Source organism: Heloderma suspectum, chromosome 3 (genome assembly GCF_057233095.1).
Source record: "Heloderma suspectum isolate Gila_16-S chromosome 3, 16-S_ref, whole genome shotgun sequence".
In the NCBI taxonomy this organism is placed as follows: domain Eukaryota; kingdom Metazoa; phylum Chordata; class Lepidosauria; order Squamata; family Helodermatidae; genus Heloderma; species Heloderma suspectum.
The window spans coordinates 21,171,710-21,198,865 of record NC_139460.1 but is presented as its reverse complement, the minus strand read 5'-3'; the positions used below and the strand labels follow the sequence as shown (position 1 = coordinate 21,198,865).

At 45.9% G+C, this 27,156-nt stretch overlaps 1 protein-coding gene and 1 long non-coding RNA gene across 2 annotated transcripts; one reads left to right on the top strand and one right to left on the bottom strand.

Annotated features, from left to right (window-relative positions):
• On the top strand, window positions 1-22,966 carry LOC146349411 (high affinity choline transporter 1-like). Its single transcript, XM_084842606.1, has 8 exons — window positions 1-293; window positions 7,215-7,328; window positions 9,293-9,448; window positions 12,419-12,567; window positions 14,690-14,833; window positions 16,176-16,329; window positions 18,168-18,385; window positions 21,571-22,966. Exons 1-8 carry the CDS (start codon window positions 119-121, stop codon window positions 22,114-22,116), a joined length of 1,656 nt encoding a protein of 551 aa, XP_084698732.1. The 5' UTR covers window positions 1-118; the 3' UTR covers window positions 22,117-22,966.
• LOC146349412 (uncharacterized) lies at window positions 15,512-20,769 on the bottom strand. The gene is made up of 4 exons (XR_014788958.1): window positions 20,496-20,769; window positions 19,062-19,210; window positions 18,133-18,371; window positions 15,512-17,513 (listed from the first exon to the last, which is right to left on the bottom strand). It is a non-coding gene; the product is annotated as an uncharacterized LOC146349412 (long non-coding RNA).
• Window positions 22,967-27,156: the final 4,190 nt, after the last annotated feature.

The following is a 27,156-nucleotide window of genomic DNA, read 5'->3' as shown; positions in this document are numbered from 1 at the left end:
AGTTACTCAATTATTAGCTGTAAACCACTTTGTTGCATGCAATTCATCTGACCGAACGGTTGCTGCTTGAATTGGGATCCATAACGAGGCATTTGGATATTTCTGAGATCTGAAGAAAATGGCTTTGAACATAAGTGGCTTGGTAGCTGTGGTTGTATTTTATGTCCTGACTTTAGCCACTGGAATATGGGCCTCTCGGAAAACCAAAAAGGAGAAAAACAAGAAGTCCAGTGAAGTAGCCATGGTGGGAGACAGAAACATGAACTTTTTCATTTCACTGTTCACAGCAACTGGTAAGTACAAACGTTTCAGAATGGATGTATAACATGCATCATCATCACTCCCTCTAATAGCCAACTGAGGTGGCAAGTGTGGACAGAAACTGAGCCAAAACAGGGCCACTGAGAAACAAGAGGGAGATATTATTGTCCCTCTCTCATAATACTAGGACCTAGGGTCATCCCATGAAGCTGACTGGTGGGAGATAAAAAGGACTTCTTCACACAGCACTTAGTTAAACTATGGAATTCACTACCACAGGATGTAGTGATGGCCACCAATTTGGATGGCTTTAAAAGGAAACTGGACAAATTCCTGGAGGAGAAGGCTACTGATGGCTACTAGTCCTGATGGCTATATGCTACTTCCAGTATCAGAGGCAGTATGCCTATGTACACCAGTCTCTGGGGAACATGGACAGGAGGGTGCTGTTACACCCATGTCCTGCTTGTGGGTTTCCTATGGGCAACTGGTTGGCCACTGTGTGAACAGAATGCTGACACAGAATGCTGACACACTCTTGGTCTGATCCAGCATAGCTCTTCTTATGTTCCTATGTACAAGACATCCGGACAATAGGATTGCACCCTAATCCAGCATTTTCTTTGTCAGAATAGTGAGTGGGTTTTTTAAAAGGTAATATTTAAAAATCATACTGATGCAGAACTCCTAGCCCTGAGATTCAGCTCTGAGATTTAAACTTGCCGCCTTGAGAACCAACTGCCAAAATGCCAAAGCCCGAAACATGGCAATCCCAGCAGCCACATATGTCCACTCACACAGGGGCTCAGCCATTTGACGGCGGTGGGCGAGAGAGAACCCAAGGCAGAGCAACTGCTGAGTCCGAAGCTCTGCTAGACTCATGCAGGCAGTGCAGAAGCTGGGAGGACAGATGGAGGGGGAATAAATATTCCAGCTCCAGGGCTGCCATGCGTTACCCCTTGTTCTGTGGGTATGTCAGTGGAATGGAAAGGCTTTGGATCCACCACTATGTACACCAGCATGCCCTCTTTTTGCTAGTACCCAATGGCCGTGTGGCAAGGGCAGCAAAGGCTTTTGTACCTGTATTGGGGAGGTCTGGAAGGCCGGACCTCCTTCTCTCCCTACAGATCTCCCCTTCTGCAGGCAGAGAGAAGAGCCACTAAATCAGCCTTCCCTAACCTGGTGCCCTCCAGATGTGTTGGACTACAGTCCCCATCACCCCAGCCAGCACAACCATTGGTGGCTTGGCATTTTGTTGGCTTTAGACTACAACTCTCAGCATGCCCCAGCCAGCTCGGGGGAGATCTGTTAAATCCGCCTTCCCCAACCTGGTGCCCTCCAGATGTGTTGGACTACGACTCCCAGCTGGGGCATGCTGAGAGTTGTAGTCCAGCACATCTAGAAGGCACCAGGTTGAGGAAGGCTGAGCTACATCCCAGAGACCATAGAATTGCCACCTAGAAGAACTAAATTAGAAAAGTCCCAATTGGTCCAGTCCAGGCGCTGTACTAATAGGGTGGCCACTTAGTCATTACCAAAAAAGAGGAAATGCATGACCAAAAAAGAGGACACCAATTTTCATAACATTTGTATATGCTTATATATGTATAATTATTTATTTATTATTTATTTACAACATTTGTATGCTGCTCCACATCTAAAACAGATTCCAGAGCAGTGAACATAAAAGTTAAAATGATAAAAAGAATTAAAACACCATATTCTTCTTTTAAAACCAGAGCATATAGCCATCAGGACTAGTAGCCATCAGTAGCTTTCTCCTCCAGAAATTTGTCCAATCTCCTTTTAAAGCCATCCAATAAGACCAAATACCTGGAAGAGAGCTGTGTTCGTGTGGTGCCAGAAGCACCCCAATGATGGCGCCTGCCTGACCTCCAGGGGCAGGGAATTCCAGAGGAAGGGAGCCACCACACTGAAGGCTCTTCTCCTGGTGGACTCCAATCAGGCCATAGGTCCATGTGGAACCACCAGGAGCATGCCCTCTGATGACCTCAGTGACTGGGCAGCTTGGTAAAGAAGAAGGTGCTCTCTCACCTGGTCCCAAGTTATTTACAAATGCAAATTTAGAAATCATAAGTATAATTTAAATAGAAATACATGCCACTATAGAGGGGAAGACTGTGACCAGGTAACTTGTTTGCCTGCTCAGTCTGCTGTCCAGGTTCTAACTCTTGATGGGTACCTTCAAGGCCTCTGCAGCTCTTCCTTCTTAGTGTTCTTCAACTTTAAACCAGATATTGACTTGGCAACCCATAAATGGGAGGAAACCTTCAAATACAGGACTGTCCCTTTAATAGGTCTTCAAAGAGAGGAATGTAAAGTACTAATCCAGTATATCTTATACCTTCCCAGTATCCATACATTGTGCATCTAAACCAAAGACTTGAAATAATTTTCATCCCCATTCTGTTATGCATCCTGGGGCGGGGGGTGTACTGTGGTTTCGTTATTGTTTTAAGCCTTGGTAGCTCCTGTAGAGCTGGGAGTAGCAACAGTGAGCTGAGCTTCTGCTAAGTTGTCACTTTTGTGTGTGCTGAATTAAAGAACAGTTGTGTTTGAGGCCTGCTGATTTTGCAGTCACTCCGTCTACCCATGCAGCAGTTTGTAGCGACGAAGGCGGAATCCTGAGAGCTATACAGGCAGCAAGGTCTGTGAATACATTTACACAGCTAACTGGTAAGCAGTCAGCTGGACCCAATGAAGAACTTGAGCAACTCCTGTGTTTTAAAAAGAAAAGAGAATTAAAATCAAAATGGCTGCTCTTGACATATCGAAGAGTTTGATGTTGGTCAACCCGCTTCCTGGGATTCTTATGCAGAATGGCTTTCATTCTATCTTGAAGCAAATAAGATAGCCAATGCTGAACAAAACCAAGCTGCCAAGGTTCAAAACAATAACTAAACCACAGTAACCTGTAGACTTCTGCCTGGCAGACCGCCAGCCCCTGCAGGACCAGGCCCCCAGGTACCAAGCCAGCTGTGCTGCTCCACCTGCCCCTCCCTGGAGGGGCTACATAAGCTGGCTGGCTGAGGTGGCCTGGGATAGCCAGGGTCTGCAGGAGAGGCCACCACCACCACCACCAGGGAAGAGGTGGGCCTGCTGCTGGCGCCGCTGGCGCTGCTGTTGGTGCCACCGCCAGGCCTTCCCTGGAGACTTCTGCCTGGCAGACTGCCAGTCCCTGCAGGACCAGGCCCCCAGGTACTGAACCAGCTGTGCTGCTCCACCTGCCCTCCCTGGAGGGGCTACATAAGCTGGCTGTCTGAGGTAGCCTGGGAGAGCCAGGGCCTGCAGGAGAGGCTACCACCACCACTGGGGAAGAGGCGGGCCTGCTGCTGCTGGGCCTGCTGCTGCCGCCGCCGCTGCCACCACCACCACCACCACCACCACCACCACCAGGCCTTCCCTGTGGACTCCGGCCTGGCATTATTTTTAAGGGGATTTTTAATTGTTTTTTGTTTGTTTGTTTGTTTTTCTGGGGGATTTTGTTGCGTTTTTAGGGGTGGGTAGCCTGCCTGATAGGCAGGAGCGAGGGGGCATGTGTCCACCTGATGGAGGCAGTGGGGGGCGTGTTGGGGGCCGGAGCATACCGAGGCTGGGTGGCAGGCGCTGGCGGAGCGCTAGGGGCAGGCTATGCCAGGTAAGGGGAACAAGGGAGTATCTGTCCCCTGCTCCGGGCCTGTCCAGAGCCAAAGGATGGCTGGGGGAGGCGTGACCCCATCTTCTGGCCTTCGTTTGCTGCTCTGCAATGCCAGGTCTGTTACCCAGAAAACCTCCCTCATCCATGACATGATCCTGGATGAGGGTGCAGACCTGGCATGTATTACGGAGACCTGGCTGGCCGAGGCTGCTGCTCCAGCCCTTGCAGCCATGTGTCCAGCCGGATTTTCATATGCACAGCAGCCGAGGGCTGGGGATCGGGGAGGGGGAGTGGCTGTTATCTATCGAGAGTCCTTGGTCTTCACCAGACCCCCTCTCCAGGAGACCAAGGCTGCTGAGTGCATGTACTGGAGGTTGGGCCCGAAGGGCAGTCTGGGGATTCTGCTCGTGTACTGTCCACCCCGCTGCACGACTGACTCCCTGGCCGAGGTGCTGGAAGTGGTCTCTGATGTGCGTGTACAGTCCCCTAACTTATTGGTGTTGGGGGACTTCAACGTACATTCGGAGGCCATCCTCACAGGAGCACCTCGGGACTTCATGGAGACCATGGCCTTCTGGGAGCTGCACCATATTCTAACTGGGCCCACCCATGTAGCCGGTCATGCACTAGACCTTGTGTTTGTTTCTGGAGAAGCGGGGAGTGATCTGGAAGTCGGGGGTATATCCACACCCCCTTGTCATGGTCAGATCACTATCTGGTGACGTTGGACTTCTCGGTTCCACAACCCCTCCGCAGGGGTGGAGGACCCATTAAAATGGTCCGCCCCAGGCGTCTTATGGATCCAAATGGATTTCTGAAGTCGCTTGGGGATTCTCTGGGGCACGCCAACGGCCACTCAGTTGAGACCCTGGTGGGTGGCTGGAATGCCGCAATCACTGGGGCATTAGATCAGGTGGCTCCGAAACGCCCTCTCCCCCTGAACAGGGCTCGGACTGCACCATTGTTCAATCCGCGGTTACGAGCTCTGAAACAGGAGGTGAGACGGCTAGAGCGCCGGTGGCGGAAGTCTCGCTCCAAAGATGATCAGACACGGGCTAGAGCTGTATCTTCAGCCTATCACGTGGCGGTGAAGGCAGCAAAAAAGGAATATTATGCTGCCTCCATTGCGTCTGCAGAGTGCTGTCCCAGGAGGCTGTTCCAAGTGGTCCGGAGCCTGGTCGGTCCTGTGGAGCATTCTGTGGAGCATTCTAAGGCCTCCTGTGAGGCCTTGGCAAGGCACATTGCAGATAAAATTGATCAGATTAGGTGTGTTACTCTGCACGCTGTGGATACAGTTAGTGAGCAAGAGGCGGCCTGTGGCAAACCGGTTTTGTGGGATCGGTTCCAGCTTCTTCCTCCTGATGAAGTGTTTCATCTGTAAGGCCGACCACCTGCTTACTTGATCCTTGCCCATCGTGGCTCATTATGGGCTGCGGAGAGAGACTAGGTGAGGGGATCAGGGCGGTGGTGAACGCCTCCCTTGAGGAGGGAGTGATGCCATCAGCCCTCAAGGAGGCAGTGATAAGACTGCTCTTAAAGAAGCCCTCCTTGGATCCTCAAGTTCTGAACAACTTTCGCCCAGTCTCAAATCTGCCATTTTGGGGCAAGGTGATTGAACGGGTGGTGGCAAGTTGAAGGCACACTTGGAAGAAACTGATTATCTAGACCCATTTCAGTGGGGCTTCAGGCTTGGGCATGGGATAGAAACGGCCTTGGTCGCCTTGGTGGATGATATGAGGAGGGCTCTGGATAGGGGTGAATGCTCCTTCCTCCTTCTCCTCGACCTCTCAGTGGCTTTTGATACCGTTGACCACTCCTGGACTGCCTGGAGGGGTTGGGCATTGGAGATACTGTATTGCGGTGGTTCCGGTCTTTCCTCTCCGGCAGGTACCAGAGGGTAGCACTGGGAGAGGAGGTTTCGGACCCGTGGCCACTCACTTGTGGGGTGCCACAGGGTTCCATCCTCTCCCCGATGCTATTTAACTTCTATGTGAAGCCGCTGGGGGCTATCATCAGGAGGTTTGGGGTGCAGTGTCATCAATATGCGGATGACACGCAGCTCTACCTCTCATTCAAATCTTCAGCAAGGTTGGCCATAGAATCCCTGTCCAAATGTCTGGAGACGGTGAGTGGCTGGATGGGGAGGAATAGGCTAAAGCTGAACCCTGACAAGACCGAGGTACTTTTGGTGGGATACAAGAGGAGGCTGGGGGATGTTGATCTGGTGTTGAATGGGGTACGGCTACCCTTGAAAGACCAGGTCCACAGCCTGGGGGTCATTTTGGACTCCCAGCTGTCCATGGAGGCTCAGGTGTCAGCTGTGAGCCGGACAGCGCTGTATCAACTCCATCTGATACGGCGGCTGCGCCCCTTCCTTCCCGACCATCTGCTCCCATCGGTAGTACATGCCCTGGTCTCCTCTCGTTTAGACTACTGTAATGCGCTCTACGTGGGGTTACCCTTGAAGACAGTTCGGAAGCTTTAGTGGTACAGAACGTGGCGGCTCGCCTGATTAAAGGCAGCCGCCGGCGAGATCACATCACTCCAGTGCTGAAGGAGTTGCACTGGTTACCAGTTGTTTTCTGGGCCAAATTCAAGGTGTTGGTTTTGACCTTTAAAACCCTATATGGTTCTGGCCCAGCCTATCTTAAGGAGCGCCTCCAGCAGCACCAGACAGGCCGCTTAACAAGATCAGCCTCGGATGGCCTTCTCTCTGTCCCATTGGCCAGGACAGCTAGACTGGTGGGGACGAGGGAGAGGGCCTTTTCTGTGGTGGCCCCCACTCTGTGGAATTCCCTCCCTAGGGAACTCCGTCATGCCCCCTCTTTAATGAGCTTCCATCGTGCATTAAAAACGTGGCTGTTCAGGCAGGCATTTGGGGTGGGTTAGGGTATTTTAGAAAATGTTTTTATTGTAGAATTTTACTGTTTTATTGTATGTTGTACATCGCCCAGAGTGGCTGGGTGACCAGCCAGATGGGTGATTAATAAATTAAATAATAATAATAATAATAACCTCCCCCTAGGATATATAACACATTTCTTCTTTGCAGAACCCTGTGAATAGCTCTGTGAGAGACAGCGTGTGTGTGTGTGTGTGTGTGTGTGTGTGTGTGTGTGTGTGTGTGTGTGTGATAGGGGTCTCCAGCAAAGAACTATCAGCAGCTTCCTTACCAAACCAAACGCCATAGTCTTTGCAAGAAGTCAAACACATAAAACTGACAGTGTACCCTGCACGTTTGCCCCGTAGATACGCTTGTTAATATCTCATCCCTTTTTCTCCTGCTTTTTTTAAGCAACCTGGGTTGGAGGAGCATATATCAATGGCACGGCTGAAATTGTCTATCTTCCTTCAAGAGGACTAGCCTGGGTTCAAGCCCCTGCAGGATTTGCTTTGTCCCTCCTTGTCGGTAAAGATTTTCTTAAAGCTGAAATATGTAATAATTTACGTGTTAAAAATCTGGTGGGTTCCCACCACCACTACTACCACCCCAGATTGGAAATCCTTAAAAACTTATCCAAAACATATGTTTTGGTGAGTTTGAATATGACTTACATTGCTTTCCTTGTGAATTACCTTTGTCCTGTACAAGAAGTCACTGAGCCTTGATATGCAGACACACAATCCCTTTGTAGTGGTTTGGAATTTGCAACACAGGGTTCTTCACTGGGCACAGAGAAAGGCAAAGTGAAACAAAATGCCGGTGAAACTCCAAACCTTGCCACAAATTCTAAACCACTAGATGTCAACCAATGAAACAGTCAGTCTTTCTAGGATATATTTTTGGTGAGTTGTCCAGAAGTATAAATGCTCCTGAGACCTGCTCCTGAGACCTGCCAGCCAGTCATGTGCAGATTCTTGGGGATGGCATTGAGGGACATCCATGTGCAATGTTCAAGTCCAGCACACGTTGGCCAATGTTCAAAAATGTTCATGCCAAAGGCTGACACCTGCGTGTGGTGGTGGATGTGTGTGAGACTCGCTTGTCAGGGCTGGGAAATCACAATGAGCAAAATTTTCATCCTACTGTGTACCCAATGATGGGTGAACTGGTGCTCGTTTTTGCTGGAAATATTGTAACCTTGTCTGCAAGTTACACGAAGAGGGCAGTGTTGCAGCTAGTTCATGGGAATTTGGGGTATAGCTAGTTTTAGGGCCTCTATGGCCTACAGTGTATTTTTTTTTCTTGTGGTTTACTCCTCCCCTCCCCCGCCCCTTCTCTGACCTCCTCTGTTGCTGGGAGCACATGTGGTTTGCTCTCTTGCTCCTGCTGGTATAATGGAACACAAAATGGACTGAGCAAACGCTTTTGAAGCTCTACGCTGTACCTGCATTGTATATGCAAGAGGATTTGTGAGTAAAACTGTTTTCTTCTTCTTCACTAAAGAAGGGTGTGGTCCCCTTTTATTGTTCTAAGATAGCCTGTGTGCATGTGGGACTGGTAAACACTCATTCTGTTTTGCCTTTTTGTTTTTTCTCTGCTAATTGCCTTTCTAAATAATCCCATCAATTTTAGAGGTATATGTGAACACAGATGCCATATTAAGCATTGCAGAATGGCTTGTTTCATAAAGTATATGGTAAAATGGTGAGAGTGTTGGACTAAGATTGGGGAGACCCAGATTCGAATCCTTGCTCAGCCATGAGCCTCACTAGGTGACCTTGGAACAGTCACTATCTCTCTGCCTAACCTACTTCACAGGACTGTTGTGAGGATAAAATTGAGAGTAGGGGAAGAACCACGTATGCTGCCTTTTGCTCCTTGGGCTATATAACTAGGGTGGCCACTTTAACAATTGCTAAAAAGGAGGAAATGCATCACCAAAAAAGAAGACAAAAGGGGACAGTGATTTGCATAGCATTTGCATAGAGTATTTCTATGCATAGATGCAAATTTAGAAATAATTATTATAGTTTAACTAGAAATATAGTACATCTCACCAGTGGAGGCTGGTGACTCCAATGTCAGTGGGCCAGTGAATCTGCTCTGGGTTTCAGTCAGAACCAGTCAGAACTCTTAAAAAGCTATCCAAGGTGCTGAACCTATTTTGGGGGTGGTGTTCAGCACCTTGGATAGCTTTGTTAGAGTTCTGGCTGGTTCTGACTGAAACCCAGAGCAGATTCACTGGCCCACTGACATCGGAGTCACCAGCCCCCACTGCTTCTCACCATAGAGTGGAAGGCTGACCTGTGTGCTTGCCTGTTTAGTCCACTGTCCTGGTGCTAACTGGGCAACAGTTCTGATGGTTTATTATCTTTGAGCTGGAATTGCACAGGACAGCCCTTAAATACAGGATGGTCCTCTGTAAAAGACGACACCTGGGCACCCTACCACATGCAAAAATTGATGGTGATATGACTGATTTTTAACAGGCGGGCTGTTCTTTGTCAATCCAATGAGAGCGAAGAATTATGTGACAATGATGGATCCAATCCAAGAAGCCTATGGGAACGTGATGGCAAGTCTCCTGTTTATTCCACCATTGATAGCAGATGTGTTCTGGTTTGCAGCGATCCTTGCTTCTTTAGGTACCTAAACATCTCTTGCTTTTCTTAAGAACTGAAATGAAGTACAGCCACCCCCAAGCCTGAGGACAGGCAGCAGAGATTGGCCTGGCATCCCCTAAGCGATTTACTGATCTCTCAAGGCATTTTCAGAAGCAAATAAGTGTTTTAATTATAGCCTGTGAACCTCTATGGCCCTCAGCTCCACTGTAGCTGATTGACATTTGTTATATGATTGGAGAAACTGAGGGGATGAGCAATGAAGTGATTTGCCCTAAATAATCCAGTCAATCGGCAGAAACCTGGTCTACTTTCAGGCAAGGGGTTCCTAGCTCTAGTGGTGCAGCTAGGATCAGACTTTGGGGCCAAAGTCAAGACTCCCCCTGCAGTTCAGGGGCTGCCCAAATGACCACCCAGAGAGCGAGAGGTAGAGATGTACAGATTGTGTAAAATCTGTTCCAGCTGCATTTTGCTGATTGTCAGGCACCTTTCTTTCTTCTCCACTCAGCAACAGAATCATATTTTTTCATTTCTGAATTTGCACAAATTCACACTTTTGCAAATTCACACTTGCACAAATTCATGCTTGCAAAAACTCACGAATTCCCCCCAAATGTGCAAATCCTCCTGTGCATTTTTATGCTTTAGCCTATGGGGGAAATGTGCATTTTCAGCTTTCTTAAATTTTGCATATTTTTCTGTAACCAAATATGCACAAAATTCTGGAAAGTTAGAAAAATGTTATGCAAATCAAGAGAATCCCCCCAACTGGGGAAAAATCAGTCTGCTGTGGAATCTGTGGGTCGGATTCATAAAAATCCAAACTCACTTGATTCCATTGCAGATTTCTCCAACGTACCTAGTGGTAGGGATGTGCGACACACACACCCAGTGGGGTTCTCCAGGTGCCTGCCCAGCCCCTGCCTCTGCTTGCTGGTCCCTGGACCATTCTCAAGCCTCTCCTGTGCTCGGCAAGCAGTGCACACTCACCCTGGCGGCCTCACCGAGCTCTGCGGTCACCATTAAAATGGCGATCACGAAAATGCACATCTTTGCAATCGCCCTTTTATTTTTCAAAAATGGCGACTACGGAGCTCTACGAGGCTGCCAGGGTGAGTGCAGGCCGCTCGCTGAGCATGTGCAGGAGCTAGCATGGGCAAGGGCTCTGAGATGGGCGCCCTTGCCATCCCTACCTAGTGGCAGGTGATGAGGGCATCAGGGTGGCAGTAGTGAACTCTCTTTTAGTCCTGTAGTTATGATGGTGCTATGATTTAAGTTTGATGTGCAAAACTACACATGCTCAGAGGGGGTTTGTTTTTAAGTCGGGGACGGCAAATAGTTCTGTTGTTGTTCTCATGTATCAGGAATGTATAATCAACTACATGGAAGGGCAGCTGGGAGTGTAGGGAGAAGAGATATGCCAGTTATGTCCTTCACAACTGCAGTAATATCCGTGGCCGTCAAAAAGGGCCCCCTATAAGATCATTCAGCCAGAGTCTAAAATTATCTAGCTGCACTATGGCCTCATGCTAACAATCAAGAAGGCGGGGTATCATTTTCCTTAACGGATTTTTTGCGGAAGATGTCATCATTCTGGAGCCCCCCACCCCAAATTCCATGCACAAGGCAGGCCACTGTCATGATAAGCACCTCCACTTCAACATCCACCACTACATTACGATCAACAGCTCTAGGAGCCCTCTCTCTGGAAGCACTCTGTGAAAGAGGCAGGGCAATTGCACAATAAAAGCCTCAGCTGGAAGCAGACCCAGTCTCAAGATGGAGGTTGGAGACTGAATGAATTAGGGCGCAATCCTATGCATGTTTAGACAGAAAAAAATGCTAGAACTCCAAACATTCCCCAGCCAGCATGGGGGATGCTGGGACATGCTGGGAGTTGTAGGACTTTTTTCTGTCTAAGCATGCATAGGATTGCACTGTTAGTCAGTATTAGGCGCTGCAGGTATCAGGTTACACCTAGGATTTGGGTTCAAAGAAGCAATGGCTGACCCTCTCTCCCCCATTTCTGAAAAGATAATGTTACCTAGATCTGTCTCTTGCCTTGGACAAAACACACAGGCTCCTGGGAAGGCAGAGAGCAGAAATAAAGAGAAACATGACGGTCTTTATATTAGCAAAGCCAGAGATTAACTTTGGGTGGTGGACCAGGCAAAACAGTCAATTGAAGCCCAATTCTGCGGTCTTACCTAGGGATTGGAGGGAATGGAACCCTCAAAATGCAAAGTTCCCCTTCAGGTGTTGGAAAACCATCTTCCTCTGGTTGTAGATTCCACCAGGAATGGCTAAATACTGCATTATTCTCCAAGACACATAAGCAACACAGAGAAAGGTATTGCCCAACTGTTGATTTTGGAGTGTTTCCCCCTTGCCCCTTCATGGACCAATATAGCTATCTTTGTACAGGTTATATAGCTATAACCTGTACCCACTTACCGGGGAGAAATCCTCATCAAACTCACTGGGAGTTACTTCTGAGTAGGGGGGCCACTTACACATTATGAAAAAAAGAGGACATGCATTGCCAAAAAAGAGGACACAGGGTTGTACAGAACTGAATATGCTAATTTATATGTATAGATGCACATTTAGAAATAGTTACTAAAATTTGAATAGAAATGGAATACATCTCACCATAGTGGGGAAGACTGTAACCAGATGACCCGTGTGCCTGCTCAGTGTGCTGACCAGGTGCAACCTGTGGATGGGCATGTTCAAGGCCCTTCTTACAGTTTCTTAGGGTTCTTTATCTTTAAATCTGATTTGGACTGGACAGCCCTTTAAGAGAGGACACCTTCAAAGAGAGGCCTGCCCTCTGTAAAGTAGGCCACCTGGCCACTCAGTGTCAAAGCAGGCATACATAGGATTGCTCCGGAAATGATTCTTTCACATATCCTATGCGTGTACATATTTATGTAAGGGGAATTGCATGGCATTACATGTTTTGCTGTAGCTCAATATTGTCCTTTTTTATAGGAGCAACCATGAAGGTCATTTTGGATATCCAAGGGTATGTAGCCATCATTGTCTCTACATGCACAGTTATACTCTATACGTTCCTAGGAGGTCTGTACTCAGTTGCATATACAGACGTAGTACAACTGGTCTTTATCACAGTCAGCTTGGTAAGTCCTAGTACTGTTATTTCACTGCTCACTGGAAATATTGGAGTGATTAAAAATACAGAATCAGGTTCTACACACAGGAGCAGGGACTTCAATCCCTGTAGGGCTGTAATGGGTACAAAAAGTTAAGACTGAGCTACCCCACTGTACGAGATTTGGAACAATCTCTACAGTCAGTAGGTCTGAGACCCATAAAAAAGAATGGGACATAGAGTAGTGATGAGTGTCAATTTGGATGGCATTCAAAAGAGTTTAGACAAATTCCTGAATGAGAAGGCTATCAATGGCTACTAGTCCTGATACTCCAGAATCAGAGGCAGTATGCCTGTGTACACCAGTTGCTGGGGAACATGGGTGGGAGGGTGCTGTTGCACTCATGTCTTTCTTGTGGGTTTCCTGTCAGCAGCTGAGCTGGTTGGCCACTGGTTGAACAGAATGCTGGACTAGATGGACCCTTGGTCTGATCCAGCGTGGCTCTTCTTACGTTCTTAGGTTCTTAGTGGCAACTTCTGCATTGCCCGAAAAGAGGAAATGCATCACGGAAGGAAGGAAGGAAGGAAGGAAGGAAGGAAGGAAGGAAAAGGGGGGGAAGAGGATACATATTTGTATAAAATGGGGATATGTTTATTTGTATGTACAGATACAGATTTAGAAATAGTTACTGGAGTTTGAATAGAAATGTAATATATTTCACCGTAGTGGTGAACACTGTGTTCAGATGACCACCTGCTGCCTGCTGTTCAGTCTGCTGTCCAGATGCTAATTATTGATGGGCAAGTTCAGGGCCCCTGCTCTCTTTGAAGGAACAGCCAATGGGCATACGGGCTGAGTGTGATGGGAGTTACAGTCCTATCCAACACATCTGGAGGGTGCCAGGTTGGGGAAGGATGGATTATGCACTGGAGGGATCAGTGTCTTGGGATTTTTGACTCCCAGCTCATGTTCCTATATTGCAGGGATGGGCAAGGTGTGGCTCTCCAGATATTTGGCCTACAACTCCCATCAGCCCTCACCATTGGCTATGCTGGCTAGGGCTGATGGGAATTGTAGGCCATAAAATTTGGAGGGCTACAAGTTCATGTATTTCATTCATTCATTACATTTCTATACCACCCAATAGCTAAAGCTCTCTGGGCAGTTTACCAAGATTAAAAATACATTTATATATAGGGTGGTTTACCCTCTGGGCGGTTTACCTTAAAATACATTAGACATAGTATAAAAACCATTTACATACAAACATATAAACAGACAATACACACACAGAGACACATGTGTATCTAAACAATTTTAAGCCATCAGCAATCAAAAGTGTCCAGGATCTGATTAAGGGTGCAATCCTATGGGGATAGTTGGCCGCCTCCGAACTTGGAGGTGGCTGACTATCCAATGCAGGGTGGGCGGAGCGCGGAGGAGAACTTCTCCTCCGCACTCCAGTTGCCCTGCATTTGCAGCTAGATGGACGATTTTGGCTGTCTAGCAGGTGCACCTCGCGGGGGGTGGGGATGGCGCATAAAAGGCGTAGTAATGGCGCTTCCACCGTCCCCTCCCCTCCCCGTCCCCAGGAACGCCCCCTTTTTGGCTGCTCTTACAAGCGTGGAGCCGGGGACGAACTGCGCCTCCTATAAAGCAGTGGGGGAGGGGGAGGGGGAGGGGAGTTGGTTTTCTCTGGGAACCGACCTTGGAGTGCTGGCTCCAACCTCGGTTCCCAGAAAATGAAAAATCCTATGGCTATCTAGATGCTGTCTAGTGGCCATAGGACTGTGCCCTAAAACCTCATCATATGCTGCCAAATGCCTGAGAGAAAAGGAAGGTCTTAACCTGACACTGAAAAGATAACAATGTTGGCACCTGGTAGGCCTTGTGGGGGAGGTCATTCCACAATTGGGGGGCCACTACCAAGAAGGCCCTCTCCCTACTTTACTGGCTTTAGGAATGAAGCTATAGAGAGGAGCCATGGGCCAGGGATGGGGCAGAGCCAATAGCCAGGTCCTAAACTGAATTAAGTTGGTGAACATTTGGGTACCGCTTAAGTCAATGTGGAAGGATGTGGAACATTTTGAAGGCCAGAAGACAAGGGGGGAAAACATTGAAATAATTCTGTTTCTGTTTTTACCACAAGTGGATTTGCATCCCATTTGCCATCATGAACTCCGCAACGGAAAGCATTTCTTATACCGCTGCCCACGACTCATTCCAAGCAGCTTGGATCGGAAAAGTAGAACTGCAGTATTTTGGGAGGTGGATAGATGACTTTTTATATTTGGTAAGGATTATTCCTGAGGCAAGTGGATAAGAAATTGGTGCTTGCCACATTACTCTCTTATGGCCAAACCATGGAAATGTTTATATTTTTTGTTTATTCAGTCAGTCGCTTCTGACTCTTCGTGACTTCATGGACCAGCCCACGCCAGAGCTTCCTGTTTATATTAGATGGGCTGGGCTGAAAAAAATGCATTTCTGTAAGAGGTTAGGAGAGTGGCAATTCTAAATTGAATGTTGAACAGGATGTCTTAAAAGATGAATCTATCAGTGATAGAAATCATAGACCTATTAAGGGTTATTAGCTGTAAAAGTTAAGAATGGGGTCTCCACATTCAGATGCTGAGTGTCTGTTAACAATAGGAGAAGTCATAGACCTATCATTTATTATTAGCTGTAAGTACAGTCAGGAATGGGGCTTCCATGTTCAGATGCTAATTTCCAGATGTTCAGAATTAGACCTTCATGTTCAGATGCTAATCTTATATATATACTTCAAAGTCGAGAGTTAGTTGGTCATCCCTTTTTCACTGCCTTCCCATTGACCAATTCTCATGAAACACACTTCATTGGAAAGCTGTTGACACACAGATTCCATGAATAGCTATAATTCAAAATTGGGAGTTTATGTATGTCCATAAAGCCTGGTGGGTTTTTTAAAAAAAGAATTACACTATCATCTATAACAATGTACTATAAAGTTTTCTTTTTAGTATCAAAAATGTCAGATATAATTAAACAAACATAAGTAATTGCAAACTGGAACAAAATGAAATATGAATACAAAAACCCTCTCTGTACACTTCTATAAACACAGGTACAGGCGAAAGTATAATGATATGCCAGCAACATACAGCCTGCAAACAAATCATGAAGATTAAGAGACACCTACATTCTGAATGTTTCAGTAAATGCAGTTAGTTAAGTTAAACTTTTTGTTAGATTTTATTTTTCCCCGTGAACTCTGTTCGCAGGGAGCCAACTATTTATAAGTGATAAAGAGGTCAAAGGTAGGCTTAACAATTCTTTGTCAAGAATGGGATCTCCAGATGCTAATAATTATCATGCTCAAATGGTAATTGTCAGTGACAGGAGAGACATGTATAGACCTATCAATAATTATTAGCTGCAAGTACATACAAGAATGGGAACACCTGTGTTCCAGTACTAAGACACTGTGAACAAATAACTGGACAGCTACTACTGTCTCCATCATGCCCTGCTAAGTGAACTTCCTATGGCCATCTGGGAGGCTAATGTTAGAGAAAAAGTGCTGCGCTAGATGGGCCTTTGGTCTGATCCAGTAAGGCCATTTGTGTGTTCATAAGATTCTACTTCTCTTCCAGGTTCTTGGGGGCATCCCATGGCAATCCTATTTCCAGCGGGTTCTTTCAGCTTCATCTCCAAAACAAGCCAGGCTCATTTCCTATCTTTCTGGACTGGGGTGCTTTGTCATGGCCATCCCTTCTGTGCTTGTTGGAGCAGTCGCAGCCTCCACAGGTAAAACTGGGTGTGCAATAATGAGCTGGACAGGTCCACAGTTTTGGGGAATGCTGGTACTACGATGCATGTTAATTGGTACATTACTGGCTCTAAGTACTGTCCTGAACACAGAAATAACACATGCAAGGTAAAGCAGAGGTGCAATGAAGGCGATGTTCAAAAAGTGATTCTTTAGAAGTAGTATTAGGACCATCCCCACTACGTATGTATGTATGTGCAACACGCATGAGTGCACATGTGTGTTCAAAGCAGCTTACAACAACAAAGAGAGAAATATTAGGGCAGTATCTGATACCACTGCTGCGCTAGCAGGAACATCCACTAACACAACAAGGAAGTAGTGTTAGCACAACTGGAAACAACCCCAACCTGCTGCTTCTGGAATGGGACCATCAGCAGAGGTTGTGGAAGGGAGCGCCGTTGACTTGTCCCATTCTAGAAGCAGTAGTTTCAGGTAGTTTCTTGGGTTATAGTTTCATGTGGTGTACAAGATATAACAACTTGAAATTACAAATAAAGAGCAATAAAAATAATCATCATGCAAACAATAAAGACTGAGAGGCAACAAATAAAAAATGATATTCCTGACAACACCAACAATGTGAAGTGACTGCAAGAAAGGCAAATACTATTCTGGGCTGCATTAATAGAAGTATAGCTTCCAAATCACATGAAGTACTAGTTCCCCTCTTCTCAGCACTGGTTAGGCCACATCTGGAGTACTGTGTCCAGTTCTGGGCACCACACTTTAAGAAAGATGCAGACAAACTGGAGAGGGTTCAGAGAAGGGCAACGAAGATGATCAGGGGACTGGAAACAAAGCCTTATAAGGAGAGACTGAAAGAACTGGGCATGTTTAGCCTTGAGAAGAGAAGACTGAGGGGACATATGATAGCACTCTTCAAGTACTTGAAAGGTTGTCACAGAGAGGAAGGCCAGGATCTCTTCTTGATCATCCCAGAGTGCAGGACACGGAATAATATGCTCAAGTTACAGGAAGCCAGATCCCAGCTGAACATCAGGAAAAACTTCCTGACTATTAGAGCAATACGACCATGGAACCAATTCCCTGGGGAGGTGGTGGGCTCTCCCACACTGGAGGCATTCAAGATGAAGCTGGACAGCCATCTGTCAGGGATGCTTTGACTTGGATTCCTACATTGATTGTCTGAGAGTGTGATCTAGAGAATGGTTTACGAGATAATATATATTAATAAAGCCATTAAGAGTTACCTGTTTATTATTCAACAACTTATTAATGTATTCAGTAAAGCTTTCTTTGTTTATAAATCCTGCACCTTGGCTACATAAGAGGAAGATATACAGGGAACAGTACAAGATTATAAGTAAAGTCTGTGTGTCCTTGCAGATGGAGGATTGAGTAAAGGGTTGAACCTAAGCCTTAAAGGTCTTGGTGGGAGCAAAACCCGGTGTATGTGAAAGAAGGTGGTCCTGCTGGGGGTGATAAAGGCCTTAGAGAAGGGGAATTCTCACTAGGAATAAGCAGGAACGCTGCAGGTTTTGACACACATTTTTACTTTCATTAGAAATTGAGCTCCTACTTAGCTTTATAATTAGTGAATTCCTTTGTTTCTTTAGGGCAGAATCCTATGCATGCTTAGACAGAGAAAAGGCCTACAACCAGCATTCTAAACATGCATAGGATTGCACCCTTAGTGACTGTGATTTATTATTATGCACCTTCTTCTTCTTCTTCATCTTCTTCTTCTTGCCTTTATTTTGTTAACCTTGTTTCAAAATAAAATGCAATTTCATGACTTAAAAAAACATTGAGCAAACCTTTTAACATGATGCTCCTGTATTCCCTTCCTGAGACTGGAATCAGACAGGTTATGGTCTTCCCACGCCCAATGACAGAGGAGACTCTGCCCTCATACTTCCATTAGTCCTCCACTATCTTTGCCCAACATATATCTCCATTGTTGGCTTGGGTGCCATTGCAGCTGCTGTGATGTCTTCTGGGGATTCTGCCTTGCTCTCCGCCAGCTCCATGTTTGCTCACAACATCTATAGGAAAGCTCTCAGGAAAAAGGTGAGTTGTTGGCTATTAATGTTCACCCTTCAGATAATGCAGGAAGGAATGAAAGCAGGATCCTGACTAGGGATATGTGAGACATTTGCTCTGCCATAATTTTTTTGCAGATTTCTCCAATCCTCACCACTGGGAAACAGATGTGGACAGGACACAATTTATATCTGGAAATCTGTACATTTCTGGACTGTCAATGTGTTCCGTGGAACAGGAAAAATGTGTCCGATAAAAGCACACATTTGAAAAGAGCACAAAGAGTAGAATCCAATGTTAGTCCTATGTAGAGTAGACCCACAGAAATGAATGAGACTAACTTAAGTCCCATTGGGTCTAATGGGTCTACTCTATGTAGGACTAACATTAAATACTACCCAAAGAAAAATCTGTACATTTCAGAAATGTGTGTGAACACGCTTTAGTCAATGCACAGATGTGTACAAAAATGCATACCTTTTGGAAGATGTGCATATTTGTAAAAATATGCAATAATAATAATCTGTACAGATCTTTCCCCCCCAAAACAAACAAAACATGTCTGTGTGGAAGCAGCACTGAACAGACTTAGATGTGGAAAAAGGAGGAAGTCCACAGAAATGGACGTTACAGATCTGCCTAGCCCTAATCCTGCCCAGTCAAAATCTTTCAAGGCAGTCTCACACATGACACTCAAAAGTACCTCTGAGCCTCTTGTGTGCTGTTTGTGTGCATCCATGGACCCGCTCTCTGATTAGCCTGTTTCCTGTCTCTTCTGTTCCTAAAGCCTTGTTCTCCAGTACCACCTAACCTTCTTTCAGCCTCTTCATTCCCAAGCTCAGTGTTCATCACCTGTAAAATAGGCATATTATTTGGTTGCCTTTGAGCAGAGATCTTTGTGCAACTCTGCTAGCCACAATTAGAGTTTTAAAAACCCTGAGCCATAGTCATGTAGATGTAGTTTTTATACTTGTATATGTCCATCGTCCTAGTCTAAGGGCATTTCTACATGAGGCTTTTATCCCACACCTTTACCAGGGCTTCTGCTTCTGGATTCTTTGCAGGATTAAGAATGGCTCCTTTACACGTGCTTTTTCTGGGAGTTTTCTTTCTCTGCTTTTCTGTATGTTTCATTATACAGCCACTAGATGGTGCTGTGGTATAGCTGAATTGCGCGATTACATGGAGAGCTTAATAGCGCCATTCAGGATAATATAATAAAACCAGACCTTCCCCGTTAACAAAAATAAGGTGATAATGGTTAGAATGCATGGGAGAGGCCCCGGGGATGAGGCCATCATCTAAAGGACCCGCAAACTACCGTGAGTGAGCAATCACAAGTGCACAACAAAAGCCTTGTGTAGAAAGGCTCTATGACTTACAGGATACAATAGGTAATGGGGTCCACCTACAGTCCACCATTTTGGAGAAGGCTCCACTCCCCCCACCCCCAGCCATGGTTTTGCTCCTGGCTCTGGCTACTTGACCTTGGGGTTTTAGTAAAAAAACAAACAAACCACAGTAGATCCCACAAGCTTGTAGTCTACCCGCCCCTACATTAATTTCTCTAGCTCCTCGGACCGTTTTTGCAGTACTTAGCAATCCTTTGTGTGAGTTTATAATGGCAACTCAACTGACAATAAATAACCAAAGGAACCTGACAACTCTTAATCAAGTGTGTGTGCGCGTGTGCATATGAAATGGGACTACAACTAAGGGCCCAACTACATGTGGCATTAAATGTGTCTTTCCATCTAACCTGCAGGTTTTTTAAAATGCATATTTCATCAGCTAAGAGTGGCAGTATTTGCTTTGGGGAGGGGGGATCCCTCATTGGCACCAATGGAGGAGTTCCTCCCAATGCAAAAACTAGCTTGATGGAGGAGGGTTTTTCCTCAGACTGCAGCAGGGGAGGAAAGGATTAAATCTCCTCTCCATGCATGCTCTGATCTTGTCAATTTATTTACTTATTTAGTGACACTTGTATACGACTGAATATAATAAAATCCCTCAGCGGTTCACAATAAATATTAAAATACAGCTAAACACAACATTAACAACGCAGCATTAACAACACTTCCGACTGCAGTAAAAACCAAGGAGCAGTAAAATAGGGCGGCATGATTAATTTACTTACAGCCCGGGAGGAAGCCTGGGTGAACACGTGCATTTTCAGGAGGTGGTTAAAAGATGTCACATTTTCTGCCTCCCGAACTGCTTGAGGGCAGGTTTTCCAGAGGGTGGGTGCTGCTATAGAGAAGGCTCGCCATCGAGGTTCTTCATGGCGACATTCCGTTTGTTTTGGAATGACCAGCAAGGCCTCCTCTCATGATCTTAGATGTCACCTGAGTATATATAAGGGAAGGTGGTTTGCTAGGTATCCTGGTCAGAAGTTGTTTAGGGCTTTATGTGACAATAACGAAACCTTGTACATAGCTCAGTAGCTAATAATTACCCGCCCTGCCCCCAGCTCTTGCTCTTCACATTTTTCAAAAACACCCAAAACCTGCAATTAAATGTATTTCACATTGTTTCTAGTTTGGCCCTAAAAGTTAGAGAAAAGACAAGAAATACATGAAATATGTATTAGAAAGCAGTAAAATTTAGGGAGAAGAAGAAGCTGGCAATTGCACAGGGCTAAGTCATTCATAATCCCCACAGTGATAAGTTATATTTTTCTTATCAGATGACCCCTCGTTTCGTTAGCGGAAATAAATGCATCTTGGTTTTGGGGAACTGCAGTAAGCAGTCAATTCTACCAGCAGAAGAGAAACCCAGAGGGTTGTTTGCTATTCTTGTTTGAGGGCAATGGTAGAGAACCTCAGGCCCGGGGGTCAAATCCAGCCCTCAGAGGTTCCCATGCCAGCCACACCCTTCCCCCAGACTCGCCCCCTTTCCCCTGGCTACCAATCGTTTGGTGGTTTCCTAGTATTTTTGCACGTTTTCCTCCTCGCTAAAAGGCCAAAATGTCTCTCCTAAGGCTTAGATACTGGCACTAAGAGCTTTAAGCTAAATTGTGCTGATATTTTTTGTATCTTTGGCCCTGCCTTTGGCCTCAGCCACCACTGGAATGTTTATCTGACATGGAATTTGGCCCTTGGGCTGAAAGAGGTCCAATACCCCCATTTTAGGAAGTTAGCTAGTTCCCTGTAACAAGCTACCTTACCTTCAAAGCAACGTCTTCCCCAAAGTTCTCTTCTCTCTTTTTACAGGCAACAGAGAAAGATGTATTATGGGTAATGAGAGCATCCATGGTGGTGTTTGGGACAGTGGCAGGTGCTCTGGCCTTTTACTCCCATTCCATTTTTGACCTCTGGTTCCTGAGCGGAGAGCTGGTCTACGCCCTCCTCTTTCCTCAGCTGTGTTGCGTCCTCTTTGTTCCTGGCACGAACACCTATGGCTCAGCCACCGGGTTTCTCTTTGGGTTTCTGCTGCGGCTATTGGCAGGGGAGCCCTCCCTGAAGATCCCTCCAGTGATCCGTTACCCAGGATGCTCTCTTGTAGATGGGGCCTACATTCAGCTGTTCCCATTTAAAATGGTCACCATGCTGGTCACTCTGTTGACTATCATCTCCATTTCATACCTGGCAGCCTTTGTGTTTAAGGAAAACCTCCTTCCTGTCGAATGGGATGTTTGTAAAATAATTAAGGATGACCGAATGCTTATTTCCTTACGCCAGAGAGAAAAACAGGAGGATGTGCAAAAGGTGGAGAATTGTGAGCAAGCAGGGGAGGCAAATTGCAATGGCATTTTATAATTTTACACCACTGTTATCACAGGTGGCGGATGCCTCCTTAGATCTTCGGATCAGGCCCTATTCTGTGTGCCGCTCCCTTTTAGGCTGAGTCAAAACTCAGAGCAGGGCCTTTTCTGTCATGGCACCACCAGTCTTGGAAGCTGTTCATTTCAGAGTCCATTCGATACAGTGCTGGAGCTCTTTCTAGAGGAGCATGAAGCTGTTTCTTCTCCCAAAAGCATTCAGAGCAATTTAATCTGTGCTACAGTTATGGATTTGTTTTTCTTTGAGTGTTTCTGGTATGGAGTTTTTAATTCAGGGGCGTAGAACCTCAGACCCAGGCCTAAATCCAGCCCTCCTGAGGTCCCAATCCAGTCCTGTGGGGTACCTTGGGGGAGAAAGCTTCCCCTCCCTTCCCTCAGTACTGATCATTTGATGGTTTCCTGGGTTTTGTGCAGTTTTTTCCCCATTCTAAAAAGCTGAAGTGCTTCTCCTAAGGCTGAGTTACTGGCAGTAAATACTATAAGCTAATATATGCTGGGATTCTGGCCCACCCAAAGAACTTCTTTGGTCCCCGAGAGCTTCTCCAAAATAGAATTTGGCCCTCAGGCTGAAAGAGGTTCGACACCCCTGATTTAATTGATCAATTGTTTTTATTGAATTTTTAACTCTCCTTCGGTTCATGTAATGGAAAAGGCAGTGCAGAAATTTGTCCATTACTGGTCTATCAATATGCTTCCCAGAGTCATCTGATGCAGTTGGAAACAGAGTAATGGACTAGATGGACTCTGGACTAGATGGACCTTGTTCTCATTCATCTAGTTAAAACATTTTCCTGATGTCATTAATAAATAAAACAAATGGGACCTTGTTTCTATCTCTGGTCTTTCTCAAACAGGCTGTCACTAGGTATGCCGGAGAAATCTGCAACAGATTCAAACGAGTTCAAATTTTTGTGAATCCAACCTATGGATTACACAGCAGACCAGCTTTTTCCTACTCATGTGGATTCTGTCGACTTGTGGACTGGTTCTTACTTTCATCGGGGTGGGGGTGGGGGTAGAATTTCCGCTAATTTGTATTAGTGCTAATGTGCAATATATATATTATATAAATATATATTATAACTAATATAATTATACACACACATACACTAATATATTAGTTCATGCACATTTGCACAAGTGTGCATTAGTGCAAGTAGAATGACATTCTGGTTAAAAAATCCCATTCTGTCAATGAGCAGATGATGGAATGAAAGAAGCCTAACTATCTGCAAAATACAGTCAGAATGAATTTAATAAAATCTGTGCATTCCTAGCTGACACTGTCTTGTGTTTATGACAATAACATCTTCCTTTCTCACTCACCCTTGCACTGCTCTGCCCAGCAAACCAGCCCCTGGCCACTGCTGTAACATCCCCCCCCCCCCCGTGTCTTTCTCCTCCTCTTATTCCCTGCTCTTTCCTCAGCTGAGGCTGTTGCGCTGGGTGGTGCCATACAAGACTGAGTGGGAAAAGAAGAGGGTTTGGGGGCATTTTTTTTCCTGTCCACAAATCCCATTAAAATCAGTGCAAGGAAACAGAAGAGAACGAAAGAAGGAGGAAGGGAAAGACATGGGGTGGGAGAGAGATTTAAATCCACTACTGGTAAGGGCTATAATACCGCAAAGTTGGAATGCACGCGTCTTTGTAGTGCGTGGAAACTGCAAGCACCAGAAAAACCATCATACAACAATGGAATATCGAAGGAGAAATATTGTCAGCTCAATGAGTTGGGGTGTGTATCATGTGCACACAATGCCATTTGGAAATGCTAATGTAAATGGGGATTGGGCCCTAGATCTATGTATTACAGTGCTCATGGGCCCCAAAAGGAACTCTTGGCCTAGAATATGGTAATTTGGAGCCTCAGATTTGCCCAGCATCTGTGTATCCGTCCCATCCCTGCTTGACCTCAATAGCTCCATTGATCTGCATGCAGGTACATTTTGCTTTTGCCCAGAGCAAAGCATCAAATAAAAATCCTGCCTGGGGTCCCCAAAATGGTGCCCATGGGACCTCCCTTGGTGCCTGCCAGTCTCCTTGCCCTTCCTGATTTTAATTTAATTTCTTAAGATTTTTAAAGTTAATATTTTTAACTGGCATGCTGCAAAGCAGAGTGCTGCCCTCCAGCACCATCTTTATTTGGTTTCAAAATAATGGTTATGTGTTTCGAAGCTCAGACCTCACCTCTGCCTTGGACTTAGGTTCTTGGGCAAATTACTTTTCTTGTAGTCTCACCAGTTTGCCTTCTGGGGAATGAGTGTTTTGTGACCAGCCATGCCCACCATGGCAGCCATTTTATCAATGAACAAGCCCCTCATAGCAGCCATTTTGTTAGAGCACCCACAACATTCTCTCAAAATTCCAAATGTGCCCACCGACTCAAAGAAGTTCAGGACCTCTGTTCTAAGTCAACCAAGAAGTTGGGCAGTGCATATACGTGTGCAGCTTTTATAAGTTTATGTTTAACTGAGTGCGTACCCAAGTATGTCCCCGAGATTCTACTGCAATGCACAGGGGTTCTGTAGCTGACATGAGGAAAGATTTTTCAGCAAGCAAGTGAACATGGAAAGGGGTTTCTTATAGGCAGATATTTGAAGAACTGCTAGCCTAAATCATAATAAAATTGCCTACACCCAAGAGACAACGTTAAATAAAAACAAAGAAAAAAACCCTGCAATCTTTGTGCAAAACCTTTGAAAGCCCTAATGCAGCATATGGCAGAGAAGGGTTTTTGGCTCCTGCTAAATAGATGCTCCATTTGTAAATGCACTTTTTGTTCCATTATTAATGACTTCAGATCCTGTTCTCAAAAGAAACTCGAAAAACCACAGGATAGAGATGGCAAGAACACTGCAGTCTTGATAGCTAAAGATGGATCCCCCTACAAAGGCAGACACGCAGAGTAGAATCGTATGGTTCTTATTCAGAAAATCTATTTAAAATTTATATTTTACAGGCTCTGGCAAATTATGTGGGTAACATTGTTGCACAAAATGCTAGTTTCGCCCCCTGGAGGCTAGTCCAATTTGCCCCAAAGAGGAGAGTCAACTAAAGGCTGGGTCCTACTCGATTTTATTGTTTGCAAACAGTTTGACAAAGGAGAGCTCACGCTCAAAAGCAGAGTTGACCCTGGGCAACGCTACAGTTTTATCACCTCAGCTTGCATTCCTTAGCCAGCGTGTCACTTTGATTGATTGCCAGCAGTTTGCCTACCTACCTTATCTTAGGGTTACTGGCTGCTCACTCATTCCAGCATGTGCAGCTCTCACAATACTACGTGCTGCTTAAGGCACATACAATGGCTTTTAGGTTACATTTTTACTACAACATCATGCAGTATGCTCCACAGTCATATCTGGAACTGTGGCAGCTGGCCTGAAAGTTTCTTTCAAATTCTGTTTCAGATCTCTGGTTCTTGATTTGGTCCATTAACATAATAATACTGTTTGTTTGTTTGTTTATTTGTTTATTTACTTACTTCTAGACCTCCTTTCAGGCAGCTTACAACAATAAAATAAACTGATACAATTCCATAAAAACAGCTACCTAAACAATAACAATAACAAGACACACATAATCAGGGGAAAGCCAGAGGAGACAAGTAGGTCTTCAGAGCCTTCCTAAAAGCCTGCAGTTTTGGGGCCTGATGGACCCCTGTTGGCAACTCATTCCAAGTTGCGGGGCCACTGTGGAAAAGGCCCCATCTCGTGTGGCCACCCACCTAACTGCCCTCAAAGGTGGGCAAGTGAGAAGGGCCTCTCTTGCTGATCTTAAAGTGCAGGCAGGCTGATACAGCTGAAGGCAGTCCTTTGAGAAATTTGGTCCCAAACTGTTTACAGCTTTAAAAGCCAAAACCAGCACTTTAAATTGGGCTTGGAAATGAACTGTTAACCAGTGCAGCTGGTGCAGTTGTTAGATAAAAAGTTCTTGCTTCTGGTTGAAAGAAAGGATGCCAGGCAGGCAGCAGTGGATCCAACACTATTTTATTAGTCGTTTTGCAAAACGGGTGCAGAGCAGTCTGGACCCCGAGCTAAGCATGCACAAGTCTTTTATACCGCCCCCCCCTTTACAATTTCCCATTAGCCACAAGACATGTCAACTGACTGAGCTGTTAGCTGACTCATTAGAGCATGACTGTGTCAACATGTTTATTTCTGATTATGCCTACGCGCGACTGTCTCACCAGCCACTTATGGCTTCCCCTTTTTCTAACACTGTGTAGGTGATATATGATCTGACCATGTTGCCCCCACCAACACTCAGGCAGCTGCATTCTACACCAGCTGAAGTCTCTGAGCTGTCTTCAAAGGCAGCCCCACATACAGAGCATTGCAATAGTCTATCCTGGCTGTCACCAATGCATGGATAACCAAGGCAAGGTCTGTCCTCTCCAGCTAGGGCTGCATCTGGCGTACCAGCCTAAGCTGGCAAAATGCACTCCTGGATACCGCAGCCACCTGGGCTTCCCCAGTTAGCACAGAGTCCAGGAGGACTCCCAGACTGTGCACTTGGTCTTTTAGTGGGAGTGCAACCCCATCTAAGACCAGTTGTAAACCTCCATCCAAAGCAGTTGGTTTCCTAACCCACAGTACCTCCATCTTGTCTGGATTAAGTCTCAGCTTGTTCACCCTCATCCATCCCAAAACAGCCTCCAGACACTGATTCAAGGGTTCCACAGCCTTCCTGGGATGTGTAGATGGAAATGAGAGAGATATCATCTGCATACTGATGACACTTCAGCCCAAACCTCCTGACGACCTCCCCCAGCAGTTTCATGTAGAGGTTAAAATCATGGGGGACAGGATGGAACCTTGTGGCATTCCAGGGCTGGCCCTGCCATTAGGCACAGTGAGGCAACCACTTCGGGCAGCAGATGCTGGGAGGCAGCAGTTGCCGCTCAGCCATTCCTCCTGAGTTGTCTCTCCCAGCCATTCCCCTCTGTAGGAAGACAGAACTGTGTGTGCCACACAGCCTGCCCTGCACCCCCTAAACTAGTTTGCTGCCCTCTGGTGCA